General features: G+C 45.2%; 1 protein-coding gene across 1 annotated transcript in view; it reads right to left on the bottom strand.

The window, feature by feature from the left end:
- Positions 1 to 6067: 6067 nt before the first annotated feature.
- Positions 6068 to 21969, bottom strand: part of TMED2 (transmembrane p24 trafficking protein 2) — a 35000-nt gene continuing 19098 nt past the window's right edge. The window contains exons 3-4 of the mRNA XM_069755978.1: positions 14841 to 14948; positions 6068 to 9135 (exon numbers count right to left, since the gene is read on the bottom strand). Of these exons, the coding sequence (XP_069612079.1) occupies positions 9011 to 9135; positions 14841 to 14948 (233 nt within the window). The 3' untranslated portion in view covers positions 6068 to 9010. The remainder of the gene's footprint in view (positions 9136 to 14840; positions 14949 to 21969) is intronic.

The following is a 21969-nucleotide window of genomic DNA, read 5'->3' as shown; positions in this document are numbered from 1 at the left end:
CGGATCCGCCAAATGACGGTCGCGACGGATCCGTCGCCCATAGGCGGCCATTCTATGGAATGGCGGACGTGACGGATCCGTCGCGAACCGCCATTTCGGCGCAGACAGAAAACGTTATAATGTCCGTCAATGTCTACATTACGTCCGCCAAATCTCGACGGATCCGTCACATGGCGGATGGAACAGACGACCATCCGCCACAATCCGTCGCTAATGTATGTCTAAGGGAAAATAGCGGATCCACCCAAAAAAAAAATGGCGGATCCGCTATTTGAGGAAAAGACTGAAGTGTGAAAGAGGCCTAAGCAAGAACAGGTTAGCTGAGAGCCAGCAGGAGGGTGTATACTGCAGGGGAGGAGCGAACTTTCTTTGTATCACTTAGTGTCAGCCTCCTAGTGGCAGCAGCATACACCCACGGTCTGTGTCCCCCCAATGAGGCGAAGGGGAAAAACGGTAATTAATCTTACCGATAATTGTATTTCCAGGAATCCATCCTGACAGCACCATGGAGGACGTCCTTCTTATACACAGTGGGACAGGAAACACGAGAGTTTAAAAGGACCCTCCCCCTTCCACCCTTCAGTGCTTTTCCAAAGTAACACATCTGGATGGATGCAAACAGAAAATTTATTTTGAACATAAGATTAATACAAATGTTACTTCACATAAGTAAAACACATATTTGCCATAGGGAGGGAACTATCCGTGCTGTCAGGATGGATTCCTGGAAATACAATTATCGGTAAGATTAATTACCGTTTTCCAGGTCACCACCTGACAGCACCATGGAGAAGTACCAAAGGAAACTTCCTAGTTCTAGGGTGGGACTACCGCTTGAAGCACTTTCCTGCCAAAAGCTAACTGAGAAGAAACTACGTCTAATTTGTAGTGTTTTGAAAAAGTGCTAATGTTAGACCAGGATGCTGCATTACAAATCTGATCTACTGAGGCCCCACCTTTTTCGGCCCAAGACGTGGCCATAGCCCTGGATGAATGAGCTTTAAGGCTATCTGGAGGATCTTTTCCCTGTAACTGATAGACCGTGGTAATAGTGGATCTAATCCACCTGGCAATAGTGGACTTTGATGCCTTTTTTCCCCTATTAGGACCCCCATACAGGACAAAGAGATTATTATCCTGTCTCCAGGCCCTAGTCATGTCCAAGTATTTCAGCACCGTCTCCCTAACATCTAAGTTATGGAAAAAGGCTTCTTTTTGATTTTTAGGAGATTGGCAAAAAGACGGAAGAACGACCTCTTGGTTAATATTTGATACAGAGGCTACCTTGGGGAGAAATCCTGGGTCAAGCCTCAAAACCAACCTATCATCAAATATTTGTAGATAAGGGTTCTGGATGGAAAGGGCCTGAAGTTCCCCTAATCTTTTGGCTGATGTGATGGCTACTAAAAAAAACTGTTTTTAGGGAAAGATTAGCGATATTAATGTCTCTGTTTATATCAAAGGCCTCTTTGCATAAAACATTAAGGACTAAATTAAGGTCCCAGGGAGGCACAGACTTCCTGATTGGAGGTTTCAGCCTCGAGACCGCTCTAGAGAACCGAGCGATCCAAGGGTGAGCGGCAAGGGAAGAGTCATAAAATACACTGAGAGCTGCAATTTGAACCCTCAAAGTACTTGGTTTGAGCCCGTTCTTAAATCCCTGCTGTAGGAAATCAAGAATTCTGGGTATGTTAGGGTGATCAACATCGATTGTTGTGTCTCCACAAAAACTGCAGAATTTTCTCCAGGTTCTGAGATATATTGTTGAAGTCACAGGTTTCCTACTTGCTTGTAGAATCGAAATCACTCCTTCTGAAAGGCCTCTTGACCTTAGGATCTGCCGCTCAGGATCCAAGCTGTTAACCGCAACTTTCCTGGGTTCTGATGGAGGATCGGACCCTGAGAAAGTAAGTCCCCCCTGACTGGAAGATGGTAAGGACTGTCCACTGCCAGCTTCTTTAGTAGGGGGAACCAGCTCCTTCCGGCCCAGAAAGGGACCACCAGGATCACCCGAGCTCTGTCCTCGCAGATCTTCCTGAGTACCCTTGGTACTAATGCCAGAGGGGGAAAGGCGTATAGCAGACCCGAGCTCCATGATTGAGAAAGGGCATCTACCCCTGCTGGATTGTCTTGAGGATTTAGGGAGAAGAAGGTCTTTATCTTTGTATTTCTTCTGGTCGCGAAAAGATCCACGGACGGGGTTCCCCAACGCTGACACAGGGTCTTGAAGATTCCGCTGTTCAGTTCCCACTCTATGGGTGATAGTTTTTCTCTGCTCAGAAAATCCGCAACCTGGTTCTTTGAGCCTTCTAAGTGGACTGCTGAAATAGAAAGTACCGAACTTTCTGCCCATTCGAATATCTGATCCGACAGACGTTGCAGTTTCGGATGTCTGTTCTTTAATAGGGACCGGGCTGCCCACAGAACCTTCCAAACTGCCTGTGTCTCTCTATGTGGTTTGAAGAATTGTTGTTCTCTTCCGAATTCCACAGACCCTGGTAATATCTTCCGAGTACCTGGCTGCCCCAACCTTGCTGACTCGCATCCGTGGTTACCATGACTGCCGGAGTCTGGATCCATGGGACCCCCACCTGAAGGTTTCCTGACACCATCCACCATCGTAGGGATTTTCTGACTCGATAGGATAGGACAAACTGTCTGTCCAACGAAGACTGTCTTCTGTCCCATGTTGTTAGAACCGCTCTCTGTAGTTGACGAGAATGGAATTGGCTCCAGCTGACACATGGGATACAGGCTGTCATCAGGCCTAGGACCGAGTTCTTGCAAACTGTCGAACCTTCTTTACCAGGTCTGACCGCCTTTTGTCCGGAAGAAAAGACTTCCTGATGTCTGAGTCTAGTATTACCCCCAGAAACTGTCGTCTTGATCTTGGAGTTAAGTGTGATTTTTTCCAGTTCACCACCCAACCTAGTTTCTGCAGTGTGGAGATCACTAACTGAGAATCGATCTTGAGTTGGGACACTGAGTCTGCCACTAACAGGAAATCGTCTAGATATGGTATTATTATGATACCTCGTCTCCTTAGAAAAGAAACGATCTCTATGATGAGTTTTGTAAAAACTCTTGGAGCCGATGCTAGACCAAACGGAAGGCAACGGAACTGATAATGAAGGACTGAACCGTCTTTCTCTATCGCAAATCTTATGTACTTTTGATGTTGCGAAAAAATTGGGACGTGATAATACGCACTTTTTAGATCCAAAGTGCACATTACCACGTCCTTCCCCAATAGGGGAATTGTGGAGCGAATGGACTCCATCTTGAATCTTTTGTACAATAGCCATTTGTTTAATGGCTTGAGGTTTATGATGGTTCGGGATTCTCCTGATGGTTTTATTATTGAGAAAAGACCCGAGTAGTGACCTGTTCCTCTTTGGTGAGGAGGTACGGGAGTTATTGCCTCCATCCGGAGGAGATTCTGAATGTCTGACCACATTGGGGAGACTGAAGAGAGACGGGCGTTGGAGATAAAAAATCTTTCTGGGGGACGGGATACGAACTCTATCCTGTAACCCAGTGATATAACCTGAAGGACCCATGGGTTTGAGGTAATTTTTTCCCATTCCCCCAGGTAATTCAACAACCGACCCCCTATTCTGGTGGCGTCACTTTCTCCGAAACTCAGACCTGGGGTTTGAGGGACCTGGATCTCTATTTCGGTTCCTATTATCCCCCCCTTTCTGGTAACTCCATCTCCCTTGTTTACCTTTACCCCTATAGTCTGCTCTCTGACTGTAATAGGGTCTACGAAAGGGCTGGAATTTTTTCTTTTTCTCTTCTGGAAATCCCTTCTTCTCATCAGAAGCTTTTTCCAAAATATCATCTAATACAGGGCCAAAAACCCGGCCACCCGAAAAGGGAATGGAACATAGTTTGTTCTTGGAGGGAACATCCCCCGATCAGCTTTTTAACCAAATAGCCCTACGGGCTGCATTAGATAGCGATTGCCCTCTGGCTGAGAACCTGACCGATTCTGCCGTAGCATCTGCTAAGAACCCTGTAGCTAGTTTAAGTAAGGGAATAGCACTGATGATAGACTCCCTAGAAGTTTTGGCTGACAGTTGATCTTTTAAATCATCAACCCATAGATGCATGGCTCTCGCCACGGATGTCGCCGCAATATTTGTGCGGATCACCGCGGCCGAACTCTCCCAAGCTTTTTTAAGGAGACCATCCACCTTTCTGTCCATAGGCTCTTTTAAGTTCGAGGAGTCCTCGAATGGTATGGCAGTTCTTTTAGACACTTTTGCTAGCGGGATGTCAATTTTTGATATATCTTCCCAGTCTTTGACCTCTTCATGGTCAAAGGGAAGACGGAGCCTAAAGTCTCTCGGTATTGATATCCTCTTCTCTGCCTCCTCCCACTCTTCCAAAATCATTGAGCTGCGGGAAGAGGTGAAGAAGGGGTCAGTAGTTGTAAACTCTGAGCAAAGCCGAGACTGAACTCGGACTCACCGAATGTGGGCATTAACCGGAAAGACCTTTGACGTCTCTGACCGCAGTCCCCCGAACATCTCATCCTGCACGGAAAGAGAGGTCGAAGGTTCCTCAACCTGCATAGTCTGTCTGACTGCTCCCAGTAGTTCATCAATATCATTGGAAGAGAAGATACTTTTTCCCCTTCTGAGGAGGATCTTTACACAATTCTTCCTCTAACTCAATGTCAGATTCTGATTGATTGTCCTCAGAAGACGAATCTGACTCCCTCTGCCTCTTCCTAGACCTGGGTAGATCCTGGACCTCAGGCTGGAACTGCCGGACGGCAGATAGGTTAGATATAGAAGCCTGCACTTCTTCTCTAACCATAGCTCTCATGCTTGTTATTAGAGAGGCCTGTTCCTCTCCTACAATGCGGGCGGTGCAGGGCTCGCACAGAGGCTTCTGACACAAGGCATTAAGTTTTGTGGCACATATAGGGCATCTCCTGGTTTTACCCGTCTTCTTATCCCCAGATGAAGGACGCCCCTGGAATATATAAAGGGACCACTACTAGTACCTTTAATAGGAGTATAAGGAGCGCACCTTTTAGAGGGGACTCACGTGTGTAAGGGAATCCTGTTTCCCCGTGGCCTCTACGCTGATAGCCTGGATCCATTGCAACTGCGGTGTCTAGCGGTATTCACTTACCTTAAATCCTTTTGCTTGTGTCCCGGCGCTCCTACAGGAGCGAGGAGGAAGGCCGCCCCCCTGCTGCCGCTGTGACCCGGAAGTGACGCGGCAGCGGTAAACCGGAAGTCCAACGCACGCTTACCGCCGACACACATGGAGTCCGGAGCGCTCTGCCGTACCTGCCCCTCCTCCGGACTGTCTGCCAAGGGACCACCCTGCAGAGATCCATGCAGGTACGCTTGGGGTAGCCGTCCGAGGTCCCTACACCGGCGTCGCTGAGGGACCCAATTAATTGGGTGTCGGCGGTACAGAGATACGACCCATGGGAAGGAAGAGGCTGAGCCCCCCCGATCCACATGCTCTGTAGGGACAACGCTCTCGTCGTTCCTATCCACAGTGGGACAGGAAAAACACTGAAGGGTGGAAGGGGGAGGGTCCTTTTAAACTCTCGTGTTTCCTGTCCCACTGTGTATAAGAAGGACGTCCTCCATGGTGCTGTCAGGTGGTGACCTGGAAAATTAATTCAATAAAAATCTAAGTTTAAAAAAAAAAGTGATACCCTAATCGATTCCCCTGCCCAATGATTGAGCCCCTTGAGAATTAATTCTTATCCATGGAACACCACCTTTAAGATTTGATGGGTAATACCAGCAATTACTGGAACAAACATGTCTTACAGGACCGCTGCAGTGTGTGAACAAGGGACTCAGAAAGGAGTTGCCTTAGTTATTGAAATTAGCAGTCAGCACCCAGCTTTAAGACTGGATGTAGTAAAGCCAGGAGTGGATCAGAAAAGGAATAAAACTACAAATTACAGACATTTACTGATTCTCTTTCTTTTCTTTTTTTCTACACTTGTTCTTGACTCAAAAATTGCGATAAATGGTGCACATACACAAAAAGCAAAACAAAACTTAAAGACAGAATTAACACACCATTTTTGTTAAACAATGTTTTATTCTTCACTGAACCTGGGTAATATTCAGACAAGCATTCTTTTCTTAAATGTACATCTTTAAAGTCAATTTGAAAGTGAAATTCAAAACCAATTGGCAAGCAAGTCCTAACATAAGAACCATCGTTATGAACCTGCTGTGCGAGACGTTTAGCCCAAAATTGAAAATATTCTTTAAAACATGGAAACCCATAAGAAAACTTAACTTATTTATACAAAACGGTTTTGTTGCTTGCAAAGATACCTTCTGCGTCCAGAGAAAGAATGACAAAGGAGACAAAAAACAAAAAAAAAAAAAGTAAGTAATTTACATAATTCCCTAAATAATCCCAATCTGCACCGACACCAGAAGCCATATTAATCACATTATCAAACCGACAAACAGGTGACAACTTTGTTTTTTTTACCCGCAAAACAAAATGGTGTAGATTTCGAAGTGTAACTACATTGAAACAAAGCCTAAAAAGTGTCATCAAAACTAAACAAAAATGTAAAGTGGCGGGAGCAAAAATATGACATCAGGGTATGACCCCAAACTTCCTAGTATATAGCAGTTTTATTTCAGTCGAGACATACAACGTAACGAAACGTATAATGCTTCCCCCCGAAAAACAAGTAGAAAATTACCAAGGAGGTGAGATAACTATTAGACAAATAATGATCAGTGATGAGCAAATGTGCTCGTGAAAGGTGTTATCTAACCATGGTGGGGGCCTAACCGAGCGACTTTGGTGAGCTCGAATAATACTTTGGAGTCCCCGTGCCCATTATGCAATCACCAGATGTGTTGAGACTGTCGAACAGAAGCGAGACGTGCAGCTGCACGATCTTCAAGATATTTTTCAAGCACGCCAAAGACCCTTGGTTAGGACCAGAGCATGCTAACAAAATCTTATCAGAGAACGTTTACTCATCACTACTGAGGATCCATTCTACAACATGGCAGCATGTTCATCTCGGTTCATTTGCTCAATCAGGTTTTTATTGAGGTCAAACATACAACCTGTGGGTTGTGGGATGAAAGTGTGATCTGCTAAATACAAGTGGTTCTTTAAAATTTGTTAGTTCCTTGCCATCATCCTCTTCCCAGATATTCCATGATCACTATACTCTCCGATAGCAGTTTATAAGATGTAATACCTAAGCACTGATGAAGGAGTTGCAGTTACGCAGCAGTATGGTGCAGCGATCATTTGCTGGCTGGTTGATTGTGGATAATCTGATATCCCCTCCATCCATAGAAATAACATTGGGACTTATCACTCTTGGCCATACTTGTCCATAGCTAGCTTTAATGTTGGGTAATCGCTAAAAATGAATAAAATAGAATACACCAACATCAGCAAAGCAAAAGAATAATAACTTGCCACAAGGTTTCTGACAATTTACTGATGGATGAAGACCATTAAAAAGTCTCGTCTCATTACTAATATACCTTATACCGGGAAAACTTTGTGTCAAAGTGTCACATTTCCTGTCCACAAGGCAAAAAAAAAAAACAACTAAAATTGCCTTCTTTGCATAGTAGGGAGTGAGAAGAAAGCAAATTTCTGCAACCATAGGCTGATGATTTAAAGCAACAGAGAAAAATAAAAACCAGCGCAAGTTATTAATGGTCTGGGAGAGGCTAGAAAATGAATGCATGGCTGCTTAATATTACAGTGCCACATTGTCCATGCGTTGCGTCCAGTGCTGCAGCGCAGGTTGAGGCTAGGGCTGCACGGTGATGTGTTGCCAGACATTGAAATCGCTGTGTCGCAGTGAGACGTGGCACCCAAGTCATTTACTTGTTCCGTTGAAGGTTGCACGCAACGCACTTGCCATAGACTTCAATGTAAAGCACATGTGACTGCGACTTATGTACGATTTGGCCTTTATTTTTACAGAAAAAAAAAAAAAAAAATCACAGCTCTAAAATGCCACATGTCTGGAAAAATGCTATTGTGCAATACGTGCTAGTGGGATAGCCCTAGCCTAACGTTTACCTGCAATACCACACACAACCTGCTGACAGGTGGGGTGATGTTTAAAAAAAAAAAAAAATAGTCCTGCGTTTCTAAAACGTCAAACCCCTTTCAATGTTTGTTATGAACAATTGAGCACGTCTAGGCATCTAATCTAGAAACAAAGCTTTTACCAGTGTACGACTCTCTTGCAGGCAGAACTTGCTAGATAATAGTGAGGAGCGAGTAAGCTCGGATAAGGTGTTATCTGAGCATGCTCGTGTGCTAATAGAGGATCTTCGGCGTGTTCGAGTTCCCGCAGCTCATGTCTCGCGGATGTTCGACAGCCACAACACATGCTGGGAGTCCCAGTCTGTTAGGTAATCCCTGCATGTGTTGTAGCTGTCGAAGAGCGGCGACACATGAGCTGCGGGGACTCGAACACGCCGAAGACACTATTAGCACACGAGCATGCTCAGATAACACCTTATCTGAGCACACTCGCTCATCACCAATAATGAATTATTAGAAAACACACTGGACAGAGCACAACAAATATCACAGGAATTCAGGAGAATGACATTTGCTCAGAACAGATGATTTCTGTGGCGCATTTTGAGCCATCTCATCCATGAACCTCTTTGGCTCTTAGTCTTCATTATAACAAAATGTGAGAGTAAAGTGGTAAAAAAAAGAAAAATATAACTAGATATACTTCCAATCCGGACGGTAACACAACACAGAACGGGTTCTAGGATCTTCCCAAAATGTCACTTAAGTTTCATATCAAGGGGACTTTCCTGAAGGTAACAAATGCAGCAGGAGGTTTATCTGTGCTACAATGAGCATTTCCCCAAAACAAAAATTGCAAAATTTAATTTTAAAGTTGGTCTGGCCAAGATAACAAGAAGGGGAGGTTCTGGGGGAAAATTTAGATCATTATTTGGGACACAAAAAAAAAAAATACAACAGGTGCAGCTTCCTAAACAACTCGTCGTACTTCGAAAAATCTCTTCAGATAGTAGATTTGTCCAAGTGTCATAGCAACAAGTACAAGGGCTTCAAAAAATGACCAAAGCACCACCCTGCTGTTCGTGTTGTCATTGACTGCGGAGAGAAGAGAAGAATTAGTGCAAATTGGACAAGACACGTATGAAACACGCATTAAAGGGGTTGTCTACTACTGGTCAACCCTTTATTAATCGCTCCACTGTGTAAAATGAAAGTATACTTATACCCAAACAAGTGCCATTCCTCCGATGGCAGCGCCACATCCCCCGATGGTCAGTCTCCCGCCAGAATGGAATAAACAGTGTTCTGCTGCTCTGACAAAATACGGAAGGCTATAAGCAGATCAGAAACTAACTGACTGCAGCAGTCACGGGACAATGTCTATGTTAAAGGGAATCCGTCAGCAGGTTTTTCCTACCTTATCTGAGAGCAGCCTGATGTAGGCAAAGAGAAGCTGAATCCAATGATGTATCACTTAGATTACTGGGTGCAGCTGTTCTCAGTCAAAGCTTTTAGATTTAGAAAAAAGCAGAGCTGAGAAAGCTAACCCCGCCCACCGCAGCATCTTCATGCACAAAGTCCGTAGACAGTGAGCTGCTTATCACAGGAGGGGGCGGTGCCGGACTAGACCAGCAATGTTAATCTCTTAGTGATAAATCATTCACAGTTAGTAAAGAACAGTAAGCACTTTGACAAGTGACACATCCTTGAATTCTGTGTTTCAGCCTCTATCTCCTGTGGTCTTCAGATTACAAAGCAAAAAACTGCGGACCGATTCCCTTTAACTGACCACCGGGTATTGAGGTAATCAGAGATGTGGATAACCTGCACTAATGGTGATGTGTCCACAAATAATTCCAATATGCAGTGTAGAAGGCAACAGCACAATTTATTCTCAACCTGTTTCAATGTTCTCAGACTTCTTGAGGAGCAAAGATTGTAATAATAAATAATAATAATAATTTTATTTATATAGCGCCAACATATTCCGCAGCGCTTTACAAATTATAGAGGGGACTTGTACAGACAATAGACATTACAGCATAACAGAAATACAGTTCAAAACAGATACCAGGAGGAGTGAGGGCCCTGCTCGCAAGCTTACAAACTATGGGGAAAAGGGGAGACACGAGAGGTGGATGGTAACAATTGCTTTAGTTATTCGGACCAGCTATAGTGTAAGGCTCAGGTGTTCATGTAAAGCTGCATGAACCAGTTACCTGCCTAAGTATGTAGCAGTACAGACACAGAGGGCTAATACTGCATAAAGTGTATGAGAACATGATGCGAGGAACCTTTTTTTTTTTTTTTTTTTTTTATTATAAATAGGCCACACAGGGATCGTTAGGTTAATGCATTGAGGCGGTAGGCCAGTCTGAACAAATGAGTTTTTAGGGCACGCTTAAAACTGTGGGGATTGGGGATTAATCGTGTTAACCTAGGTAGTGCATTCCAAAGAATCGGCGCAGCACGTGTAAAGTCTTGGAGACGGGAGTGGGAGGTTCTGATTATTGAGGATGCTAACCTGAGGTCATTAGCGGAGCGGAGGGCACGGGTAGGGTGGTAGACTGATACCAGGGAGGAGATGTAGGGTGGTGCTGAGCCATGGAGTGCTTTGTGGATGAGGGTAGTAGTTTTGTACTGGATTCTGGAGTGGATGGGTAGCCAGTGTAATGACTGGCACAGGGTAGAGGCATCGGTGTAACGGTTGGTGAGGAATATGATCCTGGCTGCAGCATTCAGGACAGATTGGAGCGGGGAGAGTTTTGCAAGAGGGAGACCGATTAGTAGAGAGTTACAATAGTCCAGACGAGAATGAATAAGTGAAACAGTCAGAGTTTTTGCAGAGTCGAAATTAAGAAAAGGGCGAATTCTAGAAATGTTTTTGAGATGCAGGTAAGAAGAGCGAGCCAGTGATCGGATGTAGGGGGTGAATGAAAGGTCAGAATCAAGGATGACCCCAAGGCAGCGGGCATGTTGCTTTGGAGTAATGGTGGAACCGCACACGGAGATGGCAATGTCAGGCAAAGGTAGGTTAGTAGAGGGAGAGAACACGAGGAGTTCAGTTTTTGACAGGTTTAGTTTCAGATAGAGGGAGGACATGATGTTAGAGACAGCGGTAAGACAATCACTGGTGTTTTCTAAAAAGGTCGGTGTGATATCGGGAGCAGAAGTGTATAATTGGGTGTCGTCAGCATAGAGATGGTACTGGAAACCAAATCTACTGATTGTTTGTCCAATAGGGGCAGTATACAAAGAGAAGAGGAGGGGGCCTAGGACTGATCCTTGAGGAACCCCAACAGTAAGGGGAAGGTGAGAGGAGGAGGAACCAGCAAAACATACAGTGAAGGATCGGTCAGAGAGATAGGAGGAGAACCAGGAGAGAACGGTGTCCTTGAGGCCGATGGAGCGGAGCATAGTGAGGAGGAGCTGATGATCCACAGTGTCGAATGCTGCAGAGAGATCCAAGAGAATTAGCATGGAGTAGTGACCATTAGATTTAGCTGTTAGTAGGTCATTAGAGACTTTAATGAGGGCAGTTTCAGTAGAGTGTAAAGAGCGGAAGCCAGATTGAAGAGGGTCGAGAAGAGAGTTATCTGAGAGATAGCGGGTAAGACGGGAGTGGACCAGGCGTTCGAGGAGTTTAGAGATGAAGGGAAGATTAGAGACAGGTCTATAATTAGCGGCACAGTTTTGATCCAGGGATGGTTTTTTAAGTAATGGATGTATGATGGCATGCTTAAATGAGGAGGGAAAAATACCGGAAGTGAGGGAAAGGTTGAATATTTTTGTTAGGTGAGAGGTGATAGCCGGGGAAAGGGACTGGAGGAGATGTGACGGAATGGGGTCACTGGTGCAAGTGGTCGGGCGAGAAGATGCAAGGAGCCTGCTTACTTCTTCTTCTGTAACTGCTTCAAAGTCAGAGAGTGAACTAGATGCAGTGGGGGAGGGAGGACAGTGCATGGTATGAAGAGATTGGGAGATGATTTCCTGTCGAATGTGGTCAATTTTTTCTTTGAAGTAATTGGCCAGATCGTCAGCACGGAGATCCGTGGTTGGGGCCTGCTCTCTTGGGTTGAGTAGGGACTGGAACGTGTCAAAGAGACGTTTAGGGTTATTGGACAGGGAGGTGATGAGGGTGTTGAAGTAGGTTTGTTTGGAGAGGTGAAGGGCAGAATTGTATGTCTTTAGCATGAACTTATAATGGATGAAATCTTCGGGTAGATTAGATTTTCTCCACAGACGTTCTGCGCACCTGGAGCACCGCTGCAGGAAACGTGTTTGCAGCGTGTGCCACGGTTGTTGCCGTCTGTGCCGAGTTGTTTTATGTATAGGAGGAGCAGCTTCATCCAGAGCACTTTGCAGGGTTTCATTGTAATGCTTCAATGCAGAATCAGGACATGAGATGGAGGAAATAGGGGCCAATGAGGACTGCAAGTTCATCATAAGTTTCTGGGTGTTAATGGCCTGTATGTTTCTATAGGTGTGGAAAGTGGGGGTGACCTGAGCGGGATGGCAGTTCTTGATAGAGAATGAAAGAAGGTTGTGGTCAGAGAGCGGGAGAGGGGAGTTTGTGAAGTCATCCACTGAGCAAAGTCGGGAGAAGACCAAGTCAAGGGAGTTTCCATCTTCATGTGTTGGAGAGTTAGTATGCTGCGAGAGGCCAAAAGAGGAGGATAGAGATAAAAGGTGAGAAGCAGATGGGGAGAGGGGAGAGGCAATGGGGATGTTGAAATCACCCATGATAAGGGTGGGGGTGTCACAGGAGAGAAAGTGTGGAAGCCAGGTGGCAAAGTGATCCAGGAACTGATGAGAGGGGCCGGGAGGACGATACACCACCGCCACTCGCATGGAGAAGGGGACGTAGAGTCTGACCACATGGACCTCAAAGGAAGGGAAGACAAGTGAGGGTACTTGGGGGATAACTTGGAAAGTACATTTGGGTGAAAGGAGCAGACCAACGCCTCCACCTGCTCTGTTGTCTGATCTTGGGGTATGAGAAAAGTGTAGTCCACCATATGAAAGAGCAGCAGCAGCGGTGGTGTCTGACTGCTGGATCCAGGTTTCAGTAAGAGCCAGGAGATTAAGAGAATTAGAAAGGAAGAAGTCATGAATGAAGGAGAGTTTATTACACACAGAGCGAGAATTCCAAAGGGCACAATTGAAAGAGACAGCAGGCATGCAGGGAATATTAATAAGGTTAGAGGGGTTTCTGGGTGTAGCAATTGGGAGGTTTGACTGGCTATAACATGGGGGGCCGGGGTTTGGAGATATGTCTCCAGCGACTAGGAGAAGGAGGATCGAAAGAGTGAGCAGATGGTTAAGTGATTTGTGAGAGCGTCTCTTGTGTTGGATGTTGGGACTGAATGGATCTGTGCTGTTAAGCAATGTGAATAGAGCATGAGTGCTATACATAGGAGAGGCAAGGACAGAGGGGCCGATATGGATGGAGTGTAGAGAGTTAATGCGAGGGCGGTGAATGTGAGTGAATGCAGCAGCCAGAATATAGATTATACAAATAAATATGGTGAGTATTTGTGCTGTTTCAAGTGAATATGGATTAGATTTAGTTTTTCTTACCTGTCTCCTGCCCTGTCTAACTGCCATGTTATAACTGCCGAGTACTTAGAAAAAAAAGTACTTTGAATAAAAAATACACGAATAACAGTGCACGAATGCACCCCTGCACGAATGCATCCCCAAGCTACATCTACATTTATAGAAGGCTAGCCCTTAGATCTCTTTTTTTTTTTTTTTTTTGTGTTAAAGCTCGTTAGCAATCAATCTAACTCAGTTGAGACAACAGGACACAATAAATGTAGTGATCAGATAAACAAATGTCCAGGTCTACATGGATCATAAAGCACTTTGAAACAGTTATGTGATCTCTCTGAGTAAGGACATGCAAAAGTGAGTTAAATATCTATAAACACAAACAAAGGCATAATAGGATGACTAACATATATAGATACATGCAGGATTCAATGCCGAAGATAGAATGACTCAGATACCATCCAAGCTGCTTGCTGTCAGGGACTGGAGCAATAGACATGCAGGATATTTCAGCTCAGAGAATGAATGATATGTTTACCATCCAAGCTGCTTGCTGTCAGGGACTGGAGCAATAGACATGCAGGATATTTCAGCTCAGAGAATGAATGATATGTTTACATATATAGATACATGCAGTACACAGTAGCAAGGGACAGACTTAAATAACTCGTACTTAACCAGTACAGAAAGTTTTGCTTATAGAGAAATGTCATATTAAAAATTGCTAATTGCTATGATTAAAGCGTATTGGAGAAAAATAATAAAGGGAATGTGCAAAATAATGTTTTGAAAAAAATAAATAAAATAAAATCCATTGAAAGAAATTGGAAAACATTTATTCTGAAAGGTGACTGTAAAAACGGATCGGAATATGCACAGGGAAAGGGAAAATTAGGCTGAAGACAAAGGAAGGGAAAGTTCCCAGATGAACTCTCTGCTGAGCGTGAGAAAGGAATTCTGACCTCCGGGAACATGGCGCCAACATTGGGGAAAAGGCAATCATCTGGGAGGTAAGCACAGAGATTATTATTATATGCTGCACAGTGGAGCCATTAATATTTAGGGTGGTGTCACTGATAGCCCTCGTCTATAAGATCAAAACCCTACACAGCGCATATCTATATTTATTTCATAGTTAGAAAAAATACCAGTTTAATGTTTTTACTCACTTGTGACAGAGAAAAGCACAATTTCTAATAATATGTATGGACACAGACTAGCATCACTTCAGGAATACGAGGACTCACTTGCTCTATGTATTCTTTCCCGCACTTCCATGTATTCTTGCTCGTGCTTCACAGCTGTCATGGCCACGGCCAGCTCATTGATCATCTCCTCCAGCTTGTTCTGGTGCGCTGAATAACACGCAAACAAACAAGTCGTCACATATCATGGGGAAAAAGAAAAAAAAAAAAATCACACAGTGAACGCATGGCATGGGAGAAATGCACTGACAGACCACAGTAACTTATCCAGAGTAAAAATATACCAGGAACACACAAGGAAAACTCAGTAATTCCACAACACACAAGCATGGCAATAATAAAGCACACGGGTAATTTATTAGTGACACATTCACATAATACATTCTTCGCAGCTCTGCTTGTGTGCCTTCCTTCCGTAAGTCCGATCACAAATTATAGCCCCCACCGGATTACCCTGGCCCTGTTTCATCATTCCCAACAGAGACAGACCGCAAATAGCAGTCATTCTAATAGTGTGATGGTCGGGGCGTGGCCTGAGAGTCCATGTGAGCGAACGTGCGGCTGTGAGCTCCCGCCGCTGTACATTCTAAAATCCTGCAGAGCCGCTGCTGTTTGGTCCCTGTGGGGGCTTACCGGCTGCGGGGAGACTTGGAGGGTCCGGCGGTGCTGAGCGGTGGTGCTGGAGCCGGCGACCATGACCAGGAGAAGGCAGAAGGACGCGGGAGCCGGGGATGCAGGCGCAATCCAAGATGGCGCCGACACGAGGGAGAAGGCAGACAAGGAGAACGCCGCATGTAGAAAGCGCATGGAGGTAGCGGCAAAGCTCCAGCAGTTTGCGAGAGCGGAGGCCGCAGAGGAAGGAGCCGGAGCAGATACTGAAGAGGAGGAGGAGGAGGAGGAGAGCCCAGCAGGAGAACATGAGGTACAACAGGGGAGAAAGGAGAGTAAAATGGCGGTAGCAGAAGGGGGACCCGAGGAAATGGCGCCAGAAGCTGAGCCTACCCTAAGAGACGTTTTTGCGCTAGTCTCTTCATGTAAACAGTCTCTGACCTTACAGATACAGGTGGTTAAGGGGGATACAGCCCAGATAAACGCAGCCATGCAGAAGATTGACAAGCGTGTGGGGGAGGTAGAGGAGAGAGTGAGCACTGTAGAAGACCATATAGTGCAGCTGCAAAAAGCAGAGAAAAAGTTCACTCAAGCAATAGCTGAATTGGCTGCGAAAAATGAGGACCTTGAGAACAGGTCCAGAAGAAACAATATTCGCATAGTGGGCATCCCTGAAAAAGCTGAAGGGAGGAATCCAACGGAATATATTGAAAAATGGCTGTTAGAAACATTTGGAGATATGGCGCTAACAAAAGTGTTCGCGGTAGAAAGAGTGCATAGGGTCCCGCCGAAACCACCTGTCCCTGGAGCGAATCCCAGTACCATGCTCGCCAAAATTCTAAACTATAGCGACAGAGACATTATCCTGAGGAAGGCCAGAGACATGACAGAGCTGACAGTTGAAGGCCAGAAGATTGCTATATACCCAGACTATTCTACTCTGGTGCAGAGACAACGGATGATGTTCACGGGTATCAAGAGACGGCTGAGGGAGTTGGGAGTACAGTACTCCATGATGTTTCCAGCAAGACTAAGGGTGGTGGCGTTTGATAAAATTCATTTTTTTCAGAAGCCGGAGGACGCTACCCAGTGGATCGATATTAATGCTAAAAAGCTTAAAGGAAAAGGAGACTGAAACTGTGGGAAGAGTCTGATCTTGTTTACTTATCTGTCAGTTGGCAAAGAGTCATGTGATTGACAAACCAGGGGGTGTGGGGGATGAAGAAGGGAGCTGGATTGTATTCAGTTAAAGTTAAAGGGAGAGTGTAATGGTTGCTGGGAAAGGGGGAGGAAGGGTATGCGGCATATTTTAAGTGTATGCAGGTTTCTTGCGTGTGTAAATAATTCTACATTAAAATGTTTTGTGATATGTTATTTTTCAAAATGTCTGAAATCCTGTTATGTACAGTGGTGGGAGGAGGGTTGGGAAGGTAATGCCAAACGGAGTGTTCGCTATGGGCGATGATGCCCCACTCTTGAAAAGAGGTGGAACGGTTAGATGTGAGGGGGGAAGGGTGGGTGGGGGAGTTGGGAGGGGGGGGAGGGTAGTTAGACAGCTTGGGCTCAAAATTGACGATATTTATAGTGAAGATGAGCCAAGTGATGGGGAACCGTTTTAAGATTTTGTGCTGGAATGTGAGAGGCCTAGGGGAGAAATCTAGACGTGCCGCGTGTTTGCAATATGCAAGAGACCAACGGGCCTCAATGATATGCTTGCTGGAGACGCATTTGGTAAGGGAAAAGGTGGATGTTCTGAATAGACGGTGGATCCAGAAGGGATATCATTCTACCTTCTCCACGTATGCAAGAGGAGTCTCAATCTTGGTTCCAGCGGGAGTTCAGTATGAGGAGGTGAAGGTTTGTGTGGATGTGGATGGGCAGTACGTACTAATACGGTGTATACTGTATGGAGTGATGTTGTGTGTTGCAGCGATGTATATTCCGCCTCCCTACTCTAGCAGGAAAATTAGAGAAGTAATGGAGCGAGTGGAAAGATGGGGGCCGACACCGTTAATAATTATCGGGGATCTAAACAATATCTGTGATGAATATTGGGACAAAAATAAAAATACTCAGAATAGGTCGGAGGGACATATAACAACATTTGGCACCTATATACAGGAGATAGGTTTGATTGATCTTTGGAGGGTTAGACACGTTGGAGAGAGAGGGTACTCATGCTATTCACCGGCGCATGCCACGCTCTCTAGGATTGATATGGCTCTGGGTAACAGGATTTTGGACACATTGGTTGGGGAGGTGAGATATCTGCCAAGGGCCTTGTCGGACCATAGTCCAATTGAAGTAGAGGTTAGATTGGAGGGGGCTCACTCGCTAAGGGGGAGAGAATGGAAGATTCATCCTAATTGGTTACAGAGTATTGAGCTGGAAAGTATAGGACGGGAGGTAGAGGAATTCTTCCTCTTAAATGATGGAAGTACTGATGCTCTTACGATTTGGGATGCAATGAAGGCGTATCTGAGGGGACTACTGTTTAGGGACATTAGTAGGTGTAAGCGGAGGACGAGAGAGGCAGAAAAAGTGGCAGTTGAGGAGTTGAAGGAAGCAGAAGACGGGATGGCTACACTGGGAACCCCTGAGGCAGAGAGAAGGATGAAAAACGCACAAAATCATTTGGAAAAAATTCTGTTAGGCAAAGCAGAGAGGAAGCGGGATTTCCAAAGGGTATTGTTCTATCAGGAGGGAGAAACAGTGGGACATATGCTGTCGGTAGTGGCTGCTGCTCAGAGAGGTTCTTCATATATACACTCTTTGGACTCTGCTAGTGGAGGTAAAATAACGGAAACGCCTGAAATCTTGAGAGCTTTTGCGGACTTCTATGCAGATTTGTATTTCTCTCGGGTTGGTGAATCGGTCGAGGACACACTGACTTTCTTGGAAGGTCTGGATCTGCCGAGACTGAGTGAGACAGATAGGGAGAGCCTTGAGGCCCCTATCACTGAGGAGGAATTGAGTCGGGCATTGATGTCTATGGCTAATGGGAAAGCGCCTGGGGTCGATGGGCTACCCGCTGAGATCTATAAAGGGTTGGCAGAAGTGTTGATTCCTAGATTAAAAATGGTATTGGAGGAAGCTAGGTCCTGTGGGTGCTTGCCAGCCTCTACGAGAGAGGCCATAATAGTGGTCATTCCAAAAGAGGATAAGGACTTGGGGAAACCAGAGTCGTACCGCCCAATTTCTTTACTAACTATTGATGTCAAGCTTCTGGCCAAGGTGTTGGCTCTCCGCCTCTCTAGTGTTATTGCGAGTCTGGTGCATTCGGATCAGTCTGGCTTTATGCCGGATAGATCAACGGCGATCAATTTGCGGAGGTTATATGTAAATTTGCAGGTAGAGTCTGATAACTGTGGTCGAAGAGTGATTGTATCGCTAGATGCACATAAGGCGTTTGACAGTGTCGAATGGGGGTACCTCTGGCAGGTGCTGGAATGTATGGGGTTTGGTCCGCAGTTTGTGGCCTGGATACAGCTGTTGTACTCATTACCGTCCGCTAGAATTAGAGTAAACGGGGAGCTATCTCGACCTATAGGGCTGGCTAGGGGTACTAGGCAGGGATGCCCGCTTTCACCCCTCCTGTTCGCGTTGGCTGTAGAACCTCTTGCTGCTAAGATTCGGCAGTCGGATGGGGTCCCTGGGTTTAGGTATGGGAAAGTAGAGGAAAAAATAGCGTTATACGCGGATGATGTTTTGCTGTTCCTGGCGGATCCAGACGAGTCACTAAGAGGGGCCGTTGAAATTGTTGAGAGATTTGGTACTGTGTCGGGACTAACAATTAATTGGGATAAGACGGTTCTTTTTAGAGTGGATGACGGTCCCTGGGTTTAGGTATGGGAAAGTAGAGGAAAAAATAGCGTTATACGCGGATGATGTTTTGCTGTTCCTGGCGGATCCAGACGAGTCACTAAGAGGGGCCGTTGAAATTGTTGAGAGATTTGGTACTGTGTCGGGACTAACAATTAATTGGGATAAGACGGTTCTTTTTAGAGTGGATGACGTAGGAGAGAATGTGAGTGAGGATGTTGGGGATGAGAGGCTGAAGGTGGTCTCCCAATTTAAATACCTTGGAATATGGATTTCGGTGCCAGTTGCGGAGTTCCTGCAAAGAAATTTGACTCCTGTTATGGGGGTACTCAGGGCAAAGGTAGATGCCTGGAATAAGCTACATCTATCGGTCGTCGGTAGGGTAAACCTTATTAAAATGGTTCTGATGCCTAAAATTCTTTATGTTCTACATAACGCACCAATTTGGATCCCTCGGGGGAAGTTCAGGCAGATTAACGCCCTTTTTAGAAGTTTGATATGGGGAAGACAATATCCACGTATTAGCCTGGAGACGCTTCAGCGACCCAAGGAAGATGGTGGTTTGGCTTTGCCCAACCCGGAAATATACTTCCTTGCGGCCCAGAGCCAGCATTTGAAGGGCTGGGCGCGAGGGGCGTCATCCAGTGCAGTACAACAGCTAATGGAAGAGGTGACGGACCGACGACCGATGGCCAGGTGTTTGGAAGATGGCTCTTTGAGCGCTCTGGGGAAAGTATACCCAACCCTGTTCCTGATTCGTAAATTATGGAATAGACTAAGGCAGATTCGTGGGGTTACGGGGTTGACTAAATTCACACCGATATGGTCTAACCACAATTTAAAGGAATTTGAGGCCTTGGGAGGACTATTGGAATGGCAGAATAAGGAAATTTGCTTTGTTCACCAGATAATCCAGCGACAGGAACTGAAGTCCTTCTCCCAATTGCAGGAAGAATTTGGTTTGCGATCCACAGGGGAATATCAGTATGCGCTGATGAGACATGCCTTTAGAGCTCAGAATAAGAAGGCTGATATCAGGGTTCAAGATGATATAGTGTTGGAGTATGTGTGTGGTGACGGAACTACAAGGGGAGTTATTTCTACTCTGTACAAGGACCTTATGCACACGTTCCTGTTAGATTTCCCTATAAAGGCGAGAGCTAAGTGGGAGAGAGAAGTGGGACCGATGGAAAATGAAACCTGGGAGTCGGTGATGGAGTGGGTTCCGCGACTATCCTTGAGTGAACCATATAGGCTCTCGCAGCTATACATTCTGCATAGGGTATATAAATCTCCGGAAGTGCTATACAAAGCGGGATTGCGTGCCAATTCTGAGTGTCCGAGGTGTGCGAGTGAGAATGCAGGAATATATCACATGATGTGGACGTGTCCGAGACTGGCTGCCTTTTGGGTGGTGGTTTTGAGCCGAGTTGAAGCTGCGTATAAGTGCAGAGTTCTTAGAGACCCGATAGTATGCGTGCTGGGATATGTGGAAGAAATTGGAGTTGACAATACTTGGAAGATTGCAATCGCTAGGCTACTCTACATGGCCAGGAAAGTAATAGCACGAAATTGGATAAATGCGGAACCACCTGCGAGAAGGGAATTTCTCCAATATGTTCAACATGGTCTGAAATTGGAAAAGGGGGTGTACAAAAAAAGGGGGAAATTAGAAACGTTTAATAAAATATGGTCTCCTTGGCTTGATTTGGATTGAGGAGTATAGTCGTCGAGTTTCCTAGGACTTGGATGAGGATAAATTATACGAGGCAGAGAAGGCCTCAGTGGGGCGAAGATTGAGACTGAGCTGTCGTAGGGGGGAGGGGGGTAGTTGGGGTAATGTTGGGGTTTATTAAAATAAGAAAACGTGTATGTGATATAATGCAATGTAAATGGCATTCTGATGTTCTTCCTTATTTTGTTAATAAAAATCTATTTAAAATAAAAAAAAATAGTGTGATGGTCAGGCATGCGCTCTGATGCACCACTTAAAGGGAATCTATCAATCTGAGAGCAGCATGATGTAGGGGCAGAGACCCTGATGCCAGTGATGTCTTACTTAATGGGCTGTTTGCTGCAGTTTGGATTAACCCTCCGTCACATACAACTGATCTGACAGGCGCTTCTCTTTTACTTTCATTTCTCCTTCCTCACCAGATTGTGAGGAAACCCCCTCCCTCCAGGTAGTCTCCTGTCTCTTGAAGGTCTGTGAAACCTGATATCACAGTTGGATTTCAGAGCTTCAGGGGAAAGGATATAGCTGCACAGATCTCTCAGGCTCATTGTATGTGAATACGTCACATTCAGTAAGGTTGGTATTTTATGTTTTTATTCATCACAATAGTTTATTTAGCTTGTTTTATGAATGTATAGCACAAAATGTGAGGATATTTCATAGAAATAAGGGAGATTTTATAAAAGAAAGTGTGCTGCTCAGGCATATACAGTAGTTCCCTAACATATTCCTTCTCTTGCTTCAGATTATCTGCTGAAATGGAGAGGAAAATGTACAATTTATCCAAACAACTTGATGTTGAGGAAGTAACAAACATGCTGTTAGATGATAGAGACCTCACACTGAATGAGGATTTTGGAGAGGAAAGTGAGATTGATTCTCATGATGAGGTGGACGAATGTGTCCTGGATCCTGAAACAGAGCAAGATGGTGACAGTGGTGAGGATGAAGAAGTTGGATCATATTATATTGGAAAAGATAAAAATACTAAATGGAACAAGAAGC

Source organism: Ranitomeya imitator, chromosome 1, assembly GCF_032444005.1.
Source record: "Ranitomeya imitator isolate aRanImi1 chromosome 1, aRanImi1.pri, whole genome shotgun sequence".
NCBI lineage: Eukaryota > Metazoa > Chordata > Amphibia > Anura > Dendrobatidae > Ranitomeya > Ranitomeya imitator.
Note: the sequence above shows the minus strand (reverse complement) of the source record. Positions and strands in the feature narration are given on the sequence as shown.